The sequence below is a fragment of the Myodes glareolus genome, chromosome 25 (assembly GCF_982192425.1).
Source record: "Myodes glareolus chromosome 25, mMyoGla1.1, whole genome shotgun sequence".
Classification (NCBI taxonomy): Eukaryota; Metazoa; Chordata; class Mammalia; order Rodentia; family Cricetidae; genus Myodes; species Myodes glareolus.
Genome location: NC_142050.1, coordinates 26,873,250 through 26,893,030, shown reverse-complemented (window position 1 = coordinate 26,893,030; position 19,781 = coordinate 26,873,250). Strand labels below are relative to the sequence as shown.

At 41.2% G+C, this 19,781-nt stretch overlaps 1 protein-coding gene across 1 annotated transcript in view; it reads left to right on the top strand.

Moving 5' to 3' along the window:
* Positions 1-19,781, top strand: part of Rbm28 (RNA binding motif protein 28) — a 39,964-nt gene continuing 20,183 nt past the window's right edge. The window contains exons 1-9 of the mRNA XM_048451024.3: positions 1-217; positions 5,276-5,434; positions 5,703-5,797; positions 6,480-6,555; positions 6,935-7,027; positions 8,334-8,405; positions 9,685-9,853; positions 10,007-10,146; positions 14,105-14,177. Of these exons, the coding sequence (XP_048306981.3) occupies positions 100-217; positions 5,276-5,434; positions 5,703-5,797; positions 6,480-6,555; positions 6,935-7,027; positions 8,334-8,405; positions 9,685-9,853; positions 10,007-10,146; positions 14,105-14,177 (995 nt within the window). The 5' untranslated portion in view covers positions 1-99. The remainder of the gene's footprint in view (positions 218-5,275; positions 5,435-5,702; positions 5,798-6,479; positions 6,556-6,934; positions 7,028-8,333; positions 8,406-9,684; positions 9,854-10,006; positions 10,147-14,104; positions 14,178-19,781) is intronic.

Below are 19,781 nucleotides of genomic sequence, written 5' to 3'. Positions count from 1 at the left end.
CCCGGCAACTTGGCGGGGTCTTCCTGCCGGAGCTCGTCTCTGGACTCGCTTGCGTTGGTGAGCTTCCCTCGTGGCCTCTCACGCTTGTTTCCCGGTCTCATGGCCGGTCTGACTCTGTTTGTGGGCGGTCTCCCGCCCTCGGCTCGCAGTGAGCAGCTGGAAGAGCTGTTTAGTCAGGTGGGTCCGGTGAAGCAGTGCTTTGTGGTGACTGAGAAAGGTAAGGAGTGGGATGGCGGAAAAGGCTTGGTGCTCCTGGGAGCTAGAACACGCCGAATTTCAGGGAGCTATGTAGTTACGGTTTGCTTGTTTTGAGGCAAGGATCTTATTCTGTAGCCCAGACTGGCCTTGAATTCGCTACCAGTAGCTCTCCTGCCTTAGTTTCTGAATCCTCTGAGTAAATGACAGGAGCCAACCCGGCTCTAAGCATGCAGTTCTTGCCCCTCTCCGAAAGTTCGGGACCGGGAACTAGTTCTTCTCTAAACTGACTCTGCAGTACGTTGGCCAGTAAGGTCGATTTATGAAAGGCAAAACACCCACTTAGCGTTTCTGTTGAGTTTGTTACACGCATTCAAATGTTCAAATGCTAACCTGTTTAGCCTGGCATAATTGCTGTACTCCCCGCATTTGGGAGGCTGTGGTAGGAGGATTGCTGGGAATTCCAGGACTGCGTGGTCTGTGTAGCAAGTTCAGGCCAGCGCCAGCTTGGATTACATAGTGAGACCCTGTCTCAACGAACAACCCAAACTAACATTTAATAAAGCGCCAGTATGTCCTATTGAGAATCAGATGATTGGCAGGCAAGGAGGGTGTTTAGTTTGACATAGGTTAACTTATTTGATGTTCTCAACAATCTTATATGGCAGAGAGTCTCAATCCCAATTTTTAAAATACAGGACTATAAGCTTTAAAGGACATTTAGCCATTTGAAGTTTGTATGGTAAGTAGATTTTATTTTTTTATTATTTATTTTATTTTTTATTTTTTGGTTTTCGAGACAGGGTTTCTCTGAGTAACAGCCCTGGCTGTCTTAGAACTCACTTTGTAGACCAGGCTGGCCTAAAACTCACAAGAGAACCGCCTGCCTCTGCCTCTGCCTCCTGAATGCTGGGATTAAAGGAGTGCACCACCAGCACCCTGCTAGAGAACTCAGTTTGATCAGCACATGTGGAGCTCTTAGTATGCTGTTCATTCATCTATTTATTTGGCAAATATTTCTTGAATGCCAACTAGTCCAGACCATTGTTGGCTGTCCTTGGGGTACAGCAAATGTGTGACGCTAAATCATTAAATCAGAAGTCCTGTTCTTATATATTTATGGTTGGGATGACAAATTAAAAAACCAGATTGTATGTTGATAATGGTGATAAATGCTAAGGAGAAAAATAAAGAGGGGGATAGGGAGTGTGTGTGTGTGTGTGTGTGTGTGTGTGTGTGTGTGTGTGTGTGTGTAGGGTGGCTAGGAAAGACCCGTCTGAGGAGAGATTGAACTTAGAATTTATAAGGAATAGAACAGTCTGGATTCAGGAAGCAGCAACCTTGATATTAAAGCAGGTATGTCCTTGTAGGAGAAGAGAGCAGGGGCCAGGTGACACAGGAAGTGAATAAAGGGAGAGAATTAGAAAACGAGGACCAGAGAACCAGGTCAGAGAGGACCTTGCGACCTTTACAGCTTTTTGTTCTCCTCTGGGGAAGTCATTGGTTTTAAGCAGAGAGCAATGGCTGGTCTTTTAGACTTAGATTTTGAAAAACAATGGCTGCTGTGTGGTGAATCAATGTTTAGCGGATAGAAGAGAGAGGACCAGGTGGTAGGCTCTAAGAGTAATTTGGGGAGAAATTGTGCTGTTGGACCAAGATAATAGCAATGGAAATGGGGGGAGTTGTTTTGTATATGGACATTGTTAAGGATCTGCTGAAGCATTAGATGTGGAGTGTGAGCAAAGAGGAGTAAGGGAGTCCGGTCTGATTCCAAGGATTTTGGCTTGAGTCACTGAAGGGGTTCACCAGCTTGCTATATGCTTCCCATTCTGTTTGGCATGCATTGATTACCTAGTACGGGGAGTTGGAATGGCCTAGTGAAGGGATTTTAATGATTTTCATGTAGAAGCATTTTTTTTTCTCAACAAGACTTGCCCGGGACACCTGGATAGATGCCTTGTTACCTGGAACATACATTTACCTCCATTTGAACTCAGCAGGCATCTGTGTAGGTAGCTGTCTTTGCCTTTCAACATAGCAAATGGTAAGAACTGGCATCTGGTGGACTCTCCTTTCCCCTCCATGGTTTCTGAGTATGTGACTAGGGAACCTGGTAGATGCTAATAACCACCCCATGTTTAGCTTCTATTTCAGTAACAGAAGTTACAGTTAGAGTTGTAAATGTGGCTCTGACTGCTGTGTAAACTGCAGCATCTGCCTAATTCTTTGTCACTCTATGTATAGATACAGCAGAAGGAGTGAATAAGAGTGCTGTACATTGACGTTTCGTTTTTTTAAAGAATGAGCCAGATTTCTTGTTTTCCAGATTCCTTTCTTGCCTTTAAGTACTCTTCAATGACACTTTGGCCTGAGATTCTTTGCCATAGTCCTGTAGCCACTGTAGCCAGCTACTTTACACGTCTACCCCTTCCCCTAGTTTCTCCTTGTCATTCTCCTTGCTTAGGTTGAGTTGGTGCTCAGTGTAAAGGGCCTCCACTACTTTGACATACATAGGCTCATCACAGTTGGGTGCAAGCACAGAAAAATGTTAGCTTGGGCTATATAGCAAGACCCGACCTGTCTTTAAAAAATGGAAAGCAAATAAACTGAAGTAAAATTAAAATTCTTACAAATACTCCTCCTTTACCATATATAGATGTACTTTTATATTTTTAAATTCTAGTCAGTTGCTACTGGGTAATAATCTGCAATTTAAGAAACATTCATCTGGGGCTGGGGAGATGGCTCAGTGGTTAAGAGCGCTGGCTGCTCTTCCTGAGGACCTGGGTTCAATTCCCAGCACCACATGGCATTCATAACAGTCTGTAACTCCAGTTGCAGGGAATCTGACGTCCTCACAGACATGTATGCAGGCAAAACACCAATGAACATAAAGTAAAATTAAATTAAAAAAAAAAAGAAGCACTAATGTTGAGCCAGAAGTAGTGGTGTGTGGATAATTCCAGCATTTGTTATTTGGAGGCAGGAGGATCAGGAAACTGAGGCCTACTTGGGTTATATAAGACTCTTGTCTCAAGAAAAACAAAACAAGAACAAGAAAGAAACATAAATGTCTTTTTTCCTGCTGCCATTGCTGAGTTCAGGTGCATTCCAGGTTCTGCAGCACAGCCGAGGAAGGCATGGCTGCTGGAGGTGGAATGGACATCCTTGCTGCTTTCCCAGCTGCACCAAAGCCTTAGACAGGTGCCGAGTCCGAGTCCACTCTCTGGGGGGACTATTAATTTTGTGTACCCTTACCTTAAACCTTGTGCTCTTGGTCTAAATCCTTAACAATCTCTCTTGTCTCGTTTAAGAAAAGTTACGGACTTTCCTATCCAGACAAGTGAAGTGTACTAGAAATGAGTGTTGTACGCCAGTGGTAGAGGAAGAGAGGACGTGGAAGTGGGGTGGGGGACACCATTCCCTAATGGTGTCAGCATGCCACCTCTCATGATTGTCAAGATTCTGTGTGTCAGTTTTTTGTGGAGGTATAATTATTGTTTATGTCTTTACTGGGACATTAAACTCCCCTGCCCCCTTTTGTTTTGTTTTCTTTTGATTTTTGAGACAGGGTTTCTCTGTGTAACTGGCTGTTCTGTAACTAATTCACTGTATAGACCAGGCTGGCATCAAACTCAGAGATCTGCCTGCCTCTGCCTCCTGAGTGCTGGGATTAAAGGCTTACGCCACCACTGCCTGACTGAACTGCACTTTTGAGCAGCTTTGTTTTGGTTGTACTGATTGAGAGGAGGGTCTTTTTTGTTCTAATTTCCTGCAGGATGAGTTTGGACATTTCAGGAGAAAAGAAATCAGTCTCCATGTTGCAATTTGCTTTCCTGGTGCCACCTGTCAGCTGTGCAACCACCTTATATAGATTACCGTCCTGTGTTATATAGGCTCTACAGGAGGTGTGAGAGTGTTTAAAGGGGAGCAGAATGCAGGAGTTATTTCTTCTGCAGGTCATGGGTAGACATCGCTATTGATACTGTTTTCCTTTTTTGTGCAAGAAACTAATTACAGTTTTACTATGATGAATGTTTATCTGTCTTTTTGGTTCTGATATTCTTCTGTGTGGGGTCTCATGAAAGACCATAAGGCTGGCAAAGAGGGATTAGCATAGTTCTTTTAAAAATGATTTCTTAATTTTATGTGCCTTGGTATTTTGCCCGTATGTAATCCTGTGCACCATGTGTATTCCTGGTGTCCTGGTGCCCTTGGAGGCCAAAAGTTGTCGCATCCCCTGGGACTGAAGTTACAGATGGTTATGGGCTACCATTTGGGTAGTGGGAATTGAACCCCAGTCCTATGGAAGAACAGTTCGTGCTCTTAATCACCGAGCCATCTCTCCAGCCCCTTAACTTAGTTCCTTTTTGTTTGTTTGTTTGTTTTTTGTTTTTCCAGGCTGGGTTTCTCTGTGTAGCTTTGGAGCCTCTCCTGGAACTCACTCTGTAGACCAGATTGGCCTTGAACTCACAGAGATCCACCTGCCTCTGCCTCCTGAGTGCTGGGATTAAAGGCATGCACCACCACCATCCTGCTTTAGCTTAGTTCTTACTACTGTTTTGACATTCATTTACTTCTCTCTATCTCAAATTATTCTTTGGAAAGGAGTGGTAATATCCATGTAACCGATCTTGGAGTGTTCTGAAGATAAAATAAGGCCAAGGATTTCTTTGGAAATATTTAATTCAATACTGAAATGTTAAAGTCTTGATGACATTTTTTTTAGGCTCTTACTCATTTATTGCTAATATCTTCTAAGATTGTATTATTATAATCTGATTTTTCAAATCTACATATGTATTATTCCTACCCTTTCTGGTGATCTTTCATTGTTAATATTGAATTCTTTGAGGGCCTAATGTTTTTCAAGGGTCCTCCATATCCCTAAGATTATCAAGTCTGGGGTAAGAAGAGGCAATAACATCAAGATATCAGATTGGTAGAGAGAAGAAGCCTTATAGTTCTAAATAAAGTAGGGAAAGATCCTAGCCTTATTTCTTTTCTTTTTGAGACTGTATCTTTGATAGATTGCTCACAGGCCTTCGCTCTCGTTCCCTTACTTCTTGTCTTGCTCTAGGGAGTAAGGCATGCCGAGGCTTTGGGTATGTCACTTTCTCCATGCTGGAAGATGTTCAGAGGGCGCTCAAGGAGATCACTACCTTTGAAGGTTGCAAGATCAACGTGACTGTTGCCAAGAAAAAACTGAAGAACAAGTCCAAGGAAAAGAAGAAAAATGGTGAGTTTCTAGTAATTCTCCAAGAGTAAGGAAGTCACTGAAAATGAGAGGTGGCCAAAGACCTAGGAGTTTTCTTTTTGTTGTACCCCTCCCCCACACCACCCCAGAATGCTTTGATAGTCATTTACATGCATCTCAGGCTGGGAATCTGGTTATTCCGATATTACATACTTGGCCCATGGCAAATACTGTCTGTATTCATACCTTTGCACTTAGGTCTAGCCTAGAAGTGGGTTTGCAGACTTATCTTGTGTCTCTTACCTTTTAGAAAATTCAGAGTCCCCAAAGAAGGAACCAAAGCTCAAAAAAGCCAAAGTGGCAGATAAGAAAGCCAGATTGATTATCCGGAACCTCAGCTTTAAGGTGAGCGATGGAGCTAAGTGCCTGTTTTAAAGGACATCAGTGGAGCTCTTCACCACAGCGGGAAGTAAACCTTAGCGTGTTGAATTGAAAAAAAGGGGGGGGGGTCTGTTTGTTAAGGGGCAAGCCTGTGGCTCAGTGGTAAAGGTTCTGCTGCCAAGCCGTACGACCTGAGTTTTGTCCCTGGGTCCTACGTGGTGGAAGTAGAAAACTAGCTCTTGCAGGTTGTCCTCTGATTTCCACACACATGAGCTTGTGTTGCCTTCCCCCAAATAAAATAAATCATATAATTTTAAAAGAATGTATTAAGTCCACTAAGTGTGAAGATGCTTTCCTTTGGAGGAAGCTACCACTGAGAAAGAGATCTGTGTGTTCAGCTTCTCCCTTCTTCCCTTTTTGCAACAGGGTCTCTGGTAGCTCATGTCCAGCTCCAACTTTCTAGCTAAGGCTAGCCTTTAGCTCCTGATTCTTCTGACTCTGTATCTTAAGTACTGGGATTGCAGGTGTGGGACACAGTGTCTGGCTTTTTTCTGTTTCTTTCTGTTCATAGTTGTTTGCTGTTCTGGTCTTGAGAGTTAAAAAAAAAAAGGAATAAATTTAAACTCCCTCTAGGAAATGACCTTAGTAGTTGATGTTTCATATTTATTTGTTATAATAATACTTCTTGTTTTCCTTTTGGCTTTAGTGTTCAGAAGATGACTTGAAAACAGTATTTACTCCCTATGGAACTGTTCTGGAAGTGAATATCCCAAGGAAGCCAGGTACTTTGCACCTTCATTTGGTGTGGATTTAATGAAGACAATGTAATGTAAATTTTCCCATAGTCAACCAAAAATAAATCTTTTGTGATGTTCTCTGTGGCCCTTGAGAGTGATATTTGTAAAGTACTTGACAAGTAGTGAAGCCCAAATGCTAGTGTTAGTCCCTTGTTTTTAGGTAGCTCAGACTTAGTTCCTCTGGTATTGACTGATTGCTTTGCTAAAGCTGGAGTTATAGAGAATATAAACTGTTGTTTTGGGACAGGGACCTCTTGGCTGATGGGCAGGCTGTGGACAGCCTGACTATTGAGATCTTCCTGTTCTGTTGTCTACTGTTGGCTACCTCCTGCTACCTTTAACGTTTTTGTACATTTTCTCACAGATGGAAAGATGCGTGGTTTTGCTTTTGTGCAGTTCAAAAATCTCCTTGAAGCAGGAAAAGCTCTCAAAGGCATGAATATGAAAGCAATAAAAGGTGATTCTTCTACACTCATACCGTGACCTAGTTATGTCTGTGCTTGAGTGAATTAGCACAGTGACCGCCTTTTTTTTTTTTTTTGGGTATGTTCAAAAAATGTTTCTATTGCTTAGAATCTCATTGTTAAAATGGTAGCTCATATAGCCCAGGGTAGCCATGAGTTCCCTAACTCACTGAGGAGCAGCTGACCTTTCTGCTTCCACCTCTGAGTTCTGAGATTACAAACATGCATCACCACACAATTTTTGGTGAACATTTTTAGTATTTTATCTTAGGCTAAGCTTGAAAGCACTCATATCAGGAGCCTTCCCCTCATTTTTTTGAGTGTCTTTTGGAATTTCTTAATGACAGTCCTGGGCGGAACTGCTGATAAAATGCATGTTAGTACTTACATTCCTGTTTTGGCTGGACCACGCTTTATCAGTACCCATGGGCTGTTAAACTGACAGTCTGCTCTTGGTGTCACCAGGTTCCAGGCTGATGGAAGGGATCAGTTTAGTTCCTTCCTGACTTCTGAGCAGGATCTCCATTTTCCTGAAAGTCTGCTTTGCTTCTTGTCAGTGTAACTGGAAACACAGTTCTTTGTTTATCTCGTATTATCCAGGGTGTGATGGCTGCGTAAAAAAGCTGAATTTCTGTTGTGAAAGGGTTAAGGAATGAAAAGAGCTGCTGTAGGCAGAGTTTGATTGGGACCACCAGCTCCCAAATGACCCCACAGAGACTTATTAATTGTAAATGCTTGGCTAATAGCTTAGACTTGTTATTAACTAGCTCTTAAATTAACCCATTTCTATTAACTTATGTGCTACTATATGGTTCATGGCTTGTTACCTCATTTTCTACATGTTTTGCACCCTCTGTGTCTGGCTGGTGACCCCACCCTCCTTCGTCCTTGTTCTTTTTGTCCACAAGTCCCACCTAACCTCTACCTGCCTAGCTGTTGACCATTTAGCCCTTTATTAGAAGAATGAAAGCCACAAATATTCATAGTATACAAAAAGATTGGTTTACTGCAAGTTATTGAGAACATTTTTAATTTTGTTTTTGTTTTGAAACATTATCTTACAAGGTAGTCCAGGCTGGTCTGGAAGTCGATCTTCTTGCCTCTCTATCTTTAAGAACCAGTATTCAGGCTGGAGAGATGGCTTAGCAGTTAAAGGCTAGGCTCACATCCAGAAAAACCAGTAGTCTCAGAATTGGCTTTTCTTTTTCTCCACTAATGCTGTAGCTGTCTATTAATGGGTGGAAAGTAGGGATATTAAGTAGAAGAAAGTCTCCCTAATGCCACCTCTCTGTTTGACAGGACGGACTGTGGCTGTGGATTGGGCTGTGGCAAAGGACAAATACAAAGATACCCAGCCTGCTTCTGCCCAAGGTAAGTTGTTAGTGTTAGGTAGGAGGGTTGGGCATGTGGAAACAATTCTCGTGTTGTTTTTTGTTTTTTGATTTTGAGACAGGTTTTCTGTATGTAACCTGGGACTTGCTATGTAGACCAGTCAGCCCTCGAACTCACAGAAATATACCTGCCTCAGCCTCCCAAGTACTGGATTAAAAGTGTGCGCCAACATGCCTGACACATATTGGAGCTTTCATGTGGAGTGGGAGTATTGAGTTGGAGATACCCAAAGCTTAATATTAGCATCCTGGAAAATCTCCAAATTCCTCTGGGCTCAGGGTTGCTTGTCGATTCACATTGGACTGTCTGGTGAGCTGATTCCCAAACACAAAATCTTCTGAACATGAGTGAGGAGGAGCCTGAGTTTGTTTTTCTTCCCTCTGTTTCCTTCCTTCTCATCCCATTATAATGGATTTTTAAGAAGAAAGAGCAGGGCTGGAGGACTCATTGGTTAAGAGCACTGGTTTCTCTTCTAGGGGATCTGAGCACCCACATGGTGGCTCCCAGTCCTGGGGATCTGATCCCTTCTGACCTCTAAGGGCACTGCATGCTCTCGGTACAGTCACATATAAGCAGACAGAACACCCATATGCATAAATTAATACTTTTAATTAAAAATGAGAGAGAAAACTTAGAATGCTTTTAAGTCACCAGAATGTCAGAATATTGCACATTGAAGCTAAAGTTCACGGAGTGCCGGAGAGCAGTGTGTCTGCTGTGGTGTGGAAGTGGTGGCCTGTCTGAAGAGTTTTGGTTGCTGTTTCTCTCTCCCTGGGGCAGGTTAATCTTCAGGTTAACAAGAAAAAGAAGCAACTAATCTAAGTGTGACAGCTTTGCTTTTCTTCTCTCGTATTTGCTGGTATTGTGTGCTGTCATCTTTTGGGGTCTCTGAGGAATTGATTCACAGATGATGCTCAGATATCCTAATCCTTGGGTACACCAATCTTGTATAGAATTAATGCAATCCTTCTGTACATTTTGGTTCCTCTCTAGATTATTATACTAAACTGTCCAGGGAATGTTGACAAAAATAGATATTCTGTAGAGACACAGCTTTTTTAAAAAGTCTTCTTTGATCTGTGGGTGATTGAATCTGAGGATGAAGAACTGATAGAAATGAAAGCCTGCCTGGATGACAAGAAAAAATAGGAAGTCCTGAAAAGCTAAAGGAACCAGGGACTTGAGTTATTAGTCATTCCTGTTAACATAACCTTGTTTTAGATACTAAATAAATTCCTTTCTTTATCTTCCTTCACAGATGAAAAGAAGAACAGTGAGCATAAGGAATCAGATAAAAAGAATGACAGGGTGGAAGAGCAAGAAGAAGATGATGATGATACTAGTGATGAAGATGATGATGACAGTGATGATGAAGAGGAGGAAGGTAGAGAATCAACCGTGACCACACCTGTGAAAGTTCAGAAGAGGTAGGCCCATCCTGAGACACTAGGGGAGGCAGCATTTTCCCTGAGAGGAAAACACTCGCCTCTCCCGCCCCCACTTCACTGTGAACTTGGATAATAAAGCTCAGTCGCTGATGTGTCAGCCCGGATGATGAGATCTGAACTGTGCTGTTGCAGAGCAGTCAAGAGAGCAGCTCCTGAAGAAAGCACTGAAGAAGACCATTCTGATGAGGACAGTGGCCTGGAGGAAGGAGGGAGCGTTGATAGCGAGGGACCGCTGCAGAGTGGGAGCAGTGCTGACGAGCAGGAGGATGGAGGTTTGCTGGACTCTTCATGAATGCCTTTCAGCTTGGAATAAATTACTGAGACGCGCACACCGGTTCTGCCCAGGCCTCTTTTCAAATAGTTTTTCTATCAAATTTTTATTAGCTACTAAAAAAGGAACCTTTATTTTTATTTTTTTCTAATGCTTTTCTCCCCATATCCTCCTTCCCCCTCCCTCTCTCCCTCTCTTTTGAGACAGGATCTCATGTAGCCCAGGCTAATTTGACGATGAGCTTGGACTTGGGATCCTCTTGCCTCCCCCTCCTGAGTAATGGGCATGCACCACCACTCCTAGTTTATGTGGTGCTGTGGATCAGACACAGGAAGGGCCTTGTGCATGCAAGGCAAACACTTTACTAACTGATGCATCCCCGCTTCCCTCTACCCCTCTTTTGAGACAAGTCTCCTATAGCCTGGGCTGGCCTCAAGCTCAGTACGTAGATAAGAATGACCTTGAACCAACCCCTGTGACTTCACTGTGATCCCGAATGCTGGGATGACAGGTGTGTTCCCCCCATCCCCCCCGCACTGTGTCTGGTGTATGCAGTGTTGGGGTTTGAACCCAGGACTTCATTCATGCTAGGCCAACATTTCCCAAATGATCTACATTCTGAGTCTTTTTGTTTCTTAATTATTCACTTTATTTTAAAGATGAATTTGGAATATTTGTGAATTTAGAGTCTTTATTAGGGAATTAAAAACCTAGTTTTAATATTGAGGATGCTGCCACTTCTACTTGTCTAAGTTGAATGAATAACTGGATAAACAGACTATATTACAGTGAGAAATGGCTGGTAACTGCTTTGTCGAGGTGGGTGTTTTTACTTACTTAGCTGTTTGCTTCCATTTCTATAAGTTTGGTGTTTTGGTTTGGCCGGCCACATAAGAGAGAGATGAAATAATTTTTTTTTAGTTCATGAGGATGAAGTCAAGGCTTTTATATTGAAAGCACAATGAGACCTACAATTTGGATTCATCTGCCTTCTGTTGTTTTCTTTTTTGAATCTGAAAACCTAGTGGAACTCAAATAAGAAGTTAAAGAATATAGTACAAAGGAGCTTTTGTTGTTGTTAAATATCTATCTATCTATCTATCTATCTATCTATCATATAATATTATTATTATTTATTTATTATGTAATGTTATGTATGCAATATTCTGTCTGTGTGTATGCCTGCAGGCCAGAAGAGGGCCCCAGACCTCATTACAGATGGGTGTGAGCCACCATGTGGTTGCTGGGAATTGAACCTTTGGCACTGCTCGTAATCACTGAGCCATCTTTCCAGCCCTCAAAGGAGCTTAATGTAGAAATCAAAGGTTCTTTACCGATCCAACAGTTCTCCAAAGTAATCATTTTTTCTAGAAATTTGTTTGTATGTACATAGCATATAAGGGTTTTTTTAAATTTCTCAAGTGCTGGGATTCCTAGCATGTGCTACCACATCTACCTTAATGTTTACTCTTCAAGTGCTGGGATTCCTAGCATGTGCTACCACATCTACCTTAATGTTTACTCTTCAAGTGCTGGGATTCCAAGCATGTGCTACCACATCTACCTTAATGTTTACTCTTCAAGTGCTGGGATTCCTAGCATGTGCTACCACATCTCCCTTAATGTTTACTCTTCAAGTGCTGGGATTCCTAGCATGTGCTACCACATCTACCTTAATGTTTACTCTTCAAGTGCTGGGATTCCTAGCATGTGCTACCACATCTACCTTAATGTTTACTCTTCAAGTGCTGGGATTCCTAGCATGTGCTACCACATCTACCTTAATGTTTACTCTTCAAGTGCTGGGATTCCTAGCATGTGCTACCACATCTACCTTAATGTTTACTCTTCAAGTGCTGGGATTCCTAGCATGTGCTACCACATCTACCTTAATGTTTACTCTTCAAGTGCTGGGATTCCTAGCATGTGCTACCACATCTACCTTAATGTTTACTCTTCAAGTGCTGGGATTCCTAGCATGTGCTACCACATCTACCTTAATGTTTACTCTTCAAGTGCTGGGATTCCTAGCATGTGCTACCACATCTACCTTAATGTTTACTCTTCAAGTGCTGGGATTCCTAGCATGTGCTACCACATCTACCTTAATGTTTACTCTTCAAGTGCTGGGATTCCTAGCATGTGCTACCACATCTCCCTTAATGTTTACTCTTCAAGTGCTGGGATTCCTAGCATGTGCTACCACATCTACCTTAATGTTTACTCTTCAAGTGCTGGGATTCCTAGCATGTGCTACCACATCTACCTTAATGTTTACTCTTCAAGTGCTGGGATTCCTAGCATGTGCTACCACATCTACCTTAATGTTTACTCTTCAAGTGCTGGGATTCCTAGCATGTGCTACCACATCTACCTTAATGTTTACTCTTCAAGTGCTGGGATTCCTAGCATGTGCTACCACATCTACCTTAATGTTTACTCTTCAAGTGCTGGGATTCCTAGCATGTGCTACCACATCTACCTTAATGTTTACTCTTCAAGTGCTGGGATTCCTAGCATGTGCTACCACATCTACCTTAATGTTTACTCTTCAAGTGCTGGGATTCCTAGCATGTGCTACCACATCTACCTTAATGTTTACTCTTCAAGTGCTGGGATTCCTAGCATGTGCTACCACATCTACCTTAATGTTTACTCTTCAAGTGCTGGGATTCCTAGCATGTGCTACCACATCTACCTTAATGTTTACTCTTCAAGTGCTGGGATTCCTAGCATGTGCTACCACATCTCCCTTAATGTTTACTCTTCAAGTGCTGGGATTCCTAGCATGTGCTACCACATCTACCTTAATGTTTACTCTTCAAGTGCTGGGATTCCTAGCATGTGCTACCACATCTACCTTAATGTTTACTCTTCAAGTGCTGGGATTCCTAGCATGTGCTACCACATCTACCTTAATGTTTACTCTTCAAGTGCTGGGATTCCTAGCATGTGCTACCACATCTACCTTAATGTTTACTCTTCAAGTGCTGGGATTCCTAGCATGTGCTACCACATCTACCTTAATGTTTACTCTTCAAGTGCTGGGATTCCTAGCATGTGCTACCACATCTACCTTAATGTTTACTCTTCAAGTGCTGGGATTCCTAGCATGTGCTACCACATCTACCTTAATGTTTACTCTTCAAGTGCTGGGATTCCTAGCATGTGCTACCACATCTCCCTTAATGTTTACTCTTCAAGTGCTGGGATTCCTAGCATGTGCTACCACATCTACCTTAATGTTTACTCTTCAAGTGCTGGGATTCCTAGCATGTGCTACCACATCTACCTTAATGTTTACTCTTCAAGTGCTGGGATTCCTAGCATGTGCTACCACATCTACCTTAATGTTTACTCTTCAAGTGCTGGGATTCCAAGCATGTGCTACCACATCTCCCTTAATGTTTACTCTTCAAGCTCTGAGTTTGCTTTTCACCCAAATCATTAACTCCTAAGTCGTTGTTCTGTTTCTTGTGCACTTAGGGAACGTTTGAACACATTTATAAGCAGAGACACATGCATATCCATGCAGTACAGTACAGTAGTGAGTGTGTGTGTGCATGCTCTCTCCTCAGGGGTTCTCACTTATATGGGAATTTTTCCTCCCATACCTTGAACACATTGGATTCTATTCTTTCTTGTTTTGCTAATTTAGGTAAACATTAGTATCTTTTTTTCTTGAACTATGCCCTCTTCCCCCTTTTCTCTCTCTCTTGCTTCTGGGGATTGAACGTATGTCCTTGTTTTTGTTGGACACACATTCTGCCCCTAAGCTACACCCTTAATGCCTCTGCTTTGCTTTGCTTTGAGTTTGAGTATCTTAATATATTTAGTTGTTACACCCTTTGTCCACTTGAAGTTTTAAAAATCTGTATCAATATTAGCCCTTTGTCATATGACATGCATTTGTCTTTTTGAGTTTGTTGTTTTTGTCTTGTTGTTGTTCTTTACATTAGATGTCCCAGTCTCAAAGAAAAAGAAGAGGAAATTACCCTCCGATGTGAACGAAGGGAAAACTGTTTTCATCAGGTATGCCTGCCTTGTGTGGAACTGTGCATCCTTCGCGGGTCTCATTGCCTACCTTGCCTTTCCCTCGGCCCCTGGTTCTCCTCTCCTCCCCTTCGTCTTGGCTTCCTCTTTTCCTTTCCTCAGCACTGAGTTAAACACCGTGAGACTGTCTAACACATCTGATCTGAGAGACAAACCAGTGAGAAATTTAGAAGCAAGAACTTAAAACAGGAGGTAACTGGTAGTTAGGGTCCTTGTCCTTTTAGAGTTCATGTTTTATAATTGGGTGGCAGCTTTTGAAACATTTCAGCTCTTAACCGGTCCTGACCTCTTTAGGAGACACACTGAGGTGACGCCGTTTGCCTTGGGTAGTTCTCTCTTCATGCCTAACTTCTCTTTTTCTTTCCTCCTTTTTGTTTTTTATATTTTTGAGACAGGGTCTCATGTATCCCAGGCTGGCTCCAAACTTGTTAAGTAGCTAAAGATTACTTGAACTTCTGAGTCTCCTGCCTCCGCCTCCTGAGTACTGGGACTGCAGATGTATACCTCCATGCCTAATTTATGTGGTGCTGGGAATCAAACTCAGGACTGTATATACTAGGTGTGAAGAATGGTTTTTGTCAGCTTGACATAAGCTAGAATCATCTGGGAAGAGAGAACATCAGTTGAGAGATCGCCTCTATCAAATTGGCCCATAGGCAAATCTTTGGAGGGATTTTCTTGATTAATAATCGATGTGGGAGCATCCAGCCTCTGGGCAGGTGGTCCTAGGTGATATTAAGAAAGCAAACTGGTAAGGTTAGAGGGATGACTCATTGGTAAGAACACTAGCAGCTCTTCCAGAGGGTCCAGGTTTGATTCCCAGCACCCACATGGTAGCTCCCAACAGTTTATAGCTCCAATTTCAGGGGATCTAATTTGGATCTCTATAGGCACTTATATACATGGTGCACAGACATACTTGCAAGCAAAACATATGTACAAATAAAACAAATAAATTTAGAAGAAAGAAAGAAAACTGAGCAAGCTATGTCGAATAAACCAGTAAACAGCACTCCTCCATGATCCTTGCTTCAGTTTCTGGCTCCAGGTTCCTGCCACGAGCTTCTGCCATGGCTTCCCTCAATGGGGGACTGCCAGCTGTCCTTTCTCCCTAAGTTGCTTTTGGTTATGGTCTTTATCACAGTAATAGAAAGGAAGTTAGGACACTAGGCAGCACTCTGCCAGCTGAGCTACGTGCCTAGACCCTAACTTCTCTTTTTTTATTGTTTTTGTTGAGCTACACTTTTTTCTCCACTCCCTTTCTTTCCTGTCCCCTTCTGCCCTCTCCCGTGACCCCCATGCTTCTAATTTACTCAGGAGATCTTGACTTTTTAACCTTACTATGTAGGTCCATGTATGTCTCTCTTTGTTGTCCTGTTTCTCTGGGGTTGTGGCCTGTAGGCTGCTTTTTCTTTGCTTCATGTCTAAAAGCCACATATGAATAAATACATAATATATTTGTCTTTCTGGGTCTGGGTTACCACACTCAATATGATGTTTTCTAGATCTATCCATTTCAAGATGTCATTTTTTTTACTGCTGTGTAGTACTCCATTGTGTAAATGTACCACATTTTCTTTATCCATTCTTTGTTTGAGGGGCATCTAGGTTGTTTCCAGGTTCTGGCTATTACAAATAATGCTGCTATGAACATAGTTGAGCACATGTCCTTGTGGTATGAGTGAGTGTCTTTTGGGTATATACCCAACAGTGGTATTGCTGGGTCCTGAGGTAGTTTATTTCCTAATTTTCTGAGAAATCGCCATACTAATTTCCAAAGCGGCTGTACCAGTTTGCACTCTCGCCAGCAATGGAGGAATGTTTCCCTTACCCCATGTACTTTCCAGTGTAGACTGTCATCAGTGTTTTTGATCTTGGCCATTCTGTGACAAGTAAGATGTAATCTCAGAGTTGATTTGATTTGTGTTTCTCTGATGACTAAGGATGTTGAGCATTTCCTCAAGTGTCTTTCAGCCCTTTGATATTCATCTATTGAGAGGTCTTAGCTTAGGTCTGTACCCCATTTTTTTATTGGATTATGTGCATGGCAATAGATATGGATCTATTTTCATTCTTCTACATGTTGATAGCCAGTTATGCCAGCACCATTTGTTGAATATACTTTCTTTTTTAGATCTTATCTTTTTTGCTTCTTTGTCAAAAATCAGGTGTTCGTAGCTATATGATTACTATCCGGGTCTTTGATTTGATTCCATTGGTCCTCCTGTTTGTTCTTATGCCAATACCAGGCTGTTTTCAGTATGGTAGCTCTATAGTAGCATTTGAAATCTGGGATTGTGATGCCTCCAGAAGTTCTATTGTTGTACAGGATTGTTTAGGCTTTCCTAGGTTTTTTGCTTTTCCATATGAAGTTGAGTATTGTTCTTTAGAGGTCTGTGAAGAATTTTGCTGGGATTTTGATGGGCATTGCATTGAATCTGTAGATTACTTTTGGTAAGATTGCCATTTTTACTATGTTAATTTTACCTACCCAAGAACATGGGAGATCTTTCCATTTTCTGGTGTCTTCTTCAGTATTTTTCTTCAAAGATTTAAAGTTCTTGTCATACAGGTCTTCCACTTGTTTGGTTAGAGTTACTCCGAGATATTTTATGTTATGTGGCTATTGTGAAGGATAATATTTCTCTGATTTCTTTTTCAGCCCATTTATCATCTGTGTACAGGAGGGCTTCTAGTTTTTTTGAGTTAATCTTGTATCCTGCTACATTACTGAAGGTATTTATGAGTTGTAGGAGTTCCCTGATAGAATTTTTGGGATCACTTATGTAAACTATCATATCATCAGCAAATAGTGAGAGTTTGACTTCTTTTCTGATTTGTATCCCTTTGATCTCCTTTTCTTGTCTTACTGTTCTAGCTAGAACTTCAAGTACTATATTGAATAGATATGGAGTGGACAAACTTGTCTTGTTGTTCCTGATTTCAGTGGGATAACTTTGAGTTTCTCTATTCCATGACAGAACCAGATTTAAACAAAACCTAGCCACAAATCCAGCCCTATACAAAGTACTAGAAGGAAAACTCCAACCCAAGGAAGTCTGTTACACCCACAAAAACACAGACAGTAGATGATCTCACAGCAGAAAACCCCAAAGAAGGGAAAAGCACACACAATAACATCAGTTACAACAAAATCTAAAATGAAAGGAACTGGAAATCACTGGTCATTATGTCCCTTAATATAAATGGATTCAACTCACCTATAAAAAGACACAAGTTAACAGATTGAATATGAAAACAGAATCCATCTTTCTGCTGCGTACAAGAAACATACCTCAACCTCAGAGACAGACATCACCTCAGAGTAAAGGACTGGAAAAATTTTTTCCAATCAAATAGACCTAAGAAACAAGCTGGGCTAGCTAACCTGATATCTAACAAAATAGACTTTAAACTAAGATCAATCAAAAGACACAAAAAAGGGCATTTCACATTTATCACAAGAAAAATCCACCAAGAGGAAATCTCAGTACTGAACATCTATGTCCCAAATACAAGGGCACCTACATATGTAAAAGAAGCATTACTGAAGCTTAAATCACACATTAAGCTCCACACACTAAGAGTGGAGCTTACCACTGGACAGGTCTGCCAGATAGAAACTTAACAGAGAAATAAGGGAACTAACAGATGTTATGACTTTAATGGACATTTATAGAGCATTCCATCCAAACATAAAAGAATATACCTTCTCAGCGCCTCATGGAACCTTCTTAAAAATTGATCACATACTTGGTAACAAAGAAACCTCAAGGAAATTGGAATAACCCCCTGTATCTTATCGGATCTCCATGGCTTAAAGTTAGAATTTAACACCAACACTAATTTCAGAAAGCCCACAAACACGGAAATTGAACAATGCTCACCTGAATCACCAGTGGGTTAAAGAAGAAATAAATTAAAGACTTCTTAAGATTCAATGAAAATGACCACACAACATACCCAAACTTATGGGACACAATGAAAGCAGTGTTAAGAGGAAAGTTCGTAGCACTAAATGCCTACATAAAGATGCTGGAAGCATCCCACACTAGCAAGTTAACAGAATACCTGAAAGTTCTGAAACAAAAAGAAGCAGACTCACCCAGGAAAACTAGACAACAGGAAATAATCAAATCGAGAGCTGAAATCAACAAAATAGAAACTTAAGAAAAGAATACAAAGAATCAATGAGACAAAGAATTGGTTCTTCAGGAAAATAGACAAATCTTTATTCAAACTAACCAAAAGACAGAGAGGGAGTATCCATATTAACAAGATTAGATATGAAAAGGGGGACATAAGAACAGACACAGAGAAAATCCAGAGAATCATCAGGTCATACTTCAAAAACCTATACTCCACAAAATTGTACAACTTAAAGGAAATGGATAATTTTCTGGATAAATATCACTTAACAAAATTAAGTCAAGACCAGATAAATTAACCTATAACCACTAAGGAAATAGAAACAGTCATCAAAAGTCTCCCAAGCAAAAAAAAAAAACAAAAAACAAAAAAAACAAAAAAACCCCAAAAAACAAAAACAAAGAAAACAAACAAAAAGTCCAGGACCAGATGGTTTCAGTGCAGAATTCTACAAGATTATTCCTCAAATTGTTTCACACAATAGAAACAGAAGGAACATTGCCAAACTCCTTTTATGAGGCTACGGTTACCCTGATACCTAAACCACATAAAGACACTATTAAGAAAGAGAATTACAGACCATGAACATTGATGCAAAAATACTTAATAAAATACTGGCAAACAGAATTCAAGAGCACATCAGAAAAATCATTTACTACAACCAAATAGGCTTCATCCCAGAGATGCAGGGAATGGTTCAACGTATGAAAGTCTTTCATACCATACATATAAACAGACTGAAATCAAAAACCACAGGATCACCTCATTAGATACTGAAAAACCCTTCGACAAAATTCAACACCCCTTCATGATAAAAGTCTTGGAGAGAGCAGGGATACAAGGAATGTATCTAAACATAATAAAGGCAATATACAGCAAACCTAACTTCTTTTTTAAAGTAATGTCCAAATACAGAAAGTCACACCTTCTGTTTTCAGGGGAATATACGTACGTACGTGTGTGTGTGTGTGTGTATGTGTGTAGCCAGTTGTTGCTATCTCAGCCTTACTGACTATTAGATGGACATTTTCATAGGTCGGGTGGTTAGTCTTACCATATTGCAAGCAGGCTGGTGAGTGAGATGGCTCAGTGGGAAAAGGGGCTTGCCACCAAGACTGACAGCCTGAGTCTGGTATTCAGGACCTACATGGTAGAATTGAAGAACTAGATTCTTGTAAGTTGTCCTCTAATTGTCATGTCTCATGGTACATGTGCACATACACATGAAAAATTTAAAAATATATTAAAGCTTTAGGTTCTCAGATTAAGGCTATTCAATGTATAGTTCCTGTTCATTCTCTTTCCCTTTCCCCTTTCTCCCTTTTATTTATTTTTTTCCTTTTTTTTATTGATACTTATTGAACCCTACATTTTTTCTCTGCTCCCCTTCCTGCCTCTCTCCTCCCCCCTTCAATCCTCCCCCAAGGTCCCCAT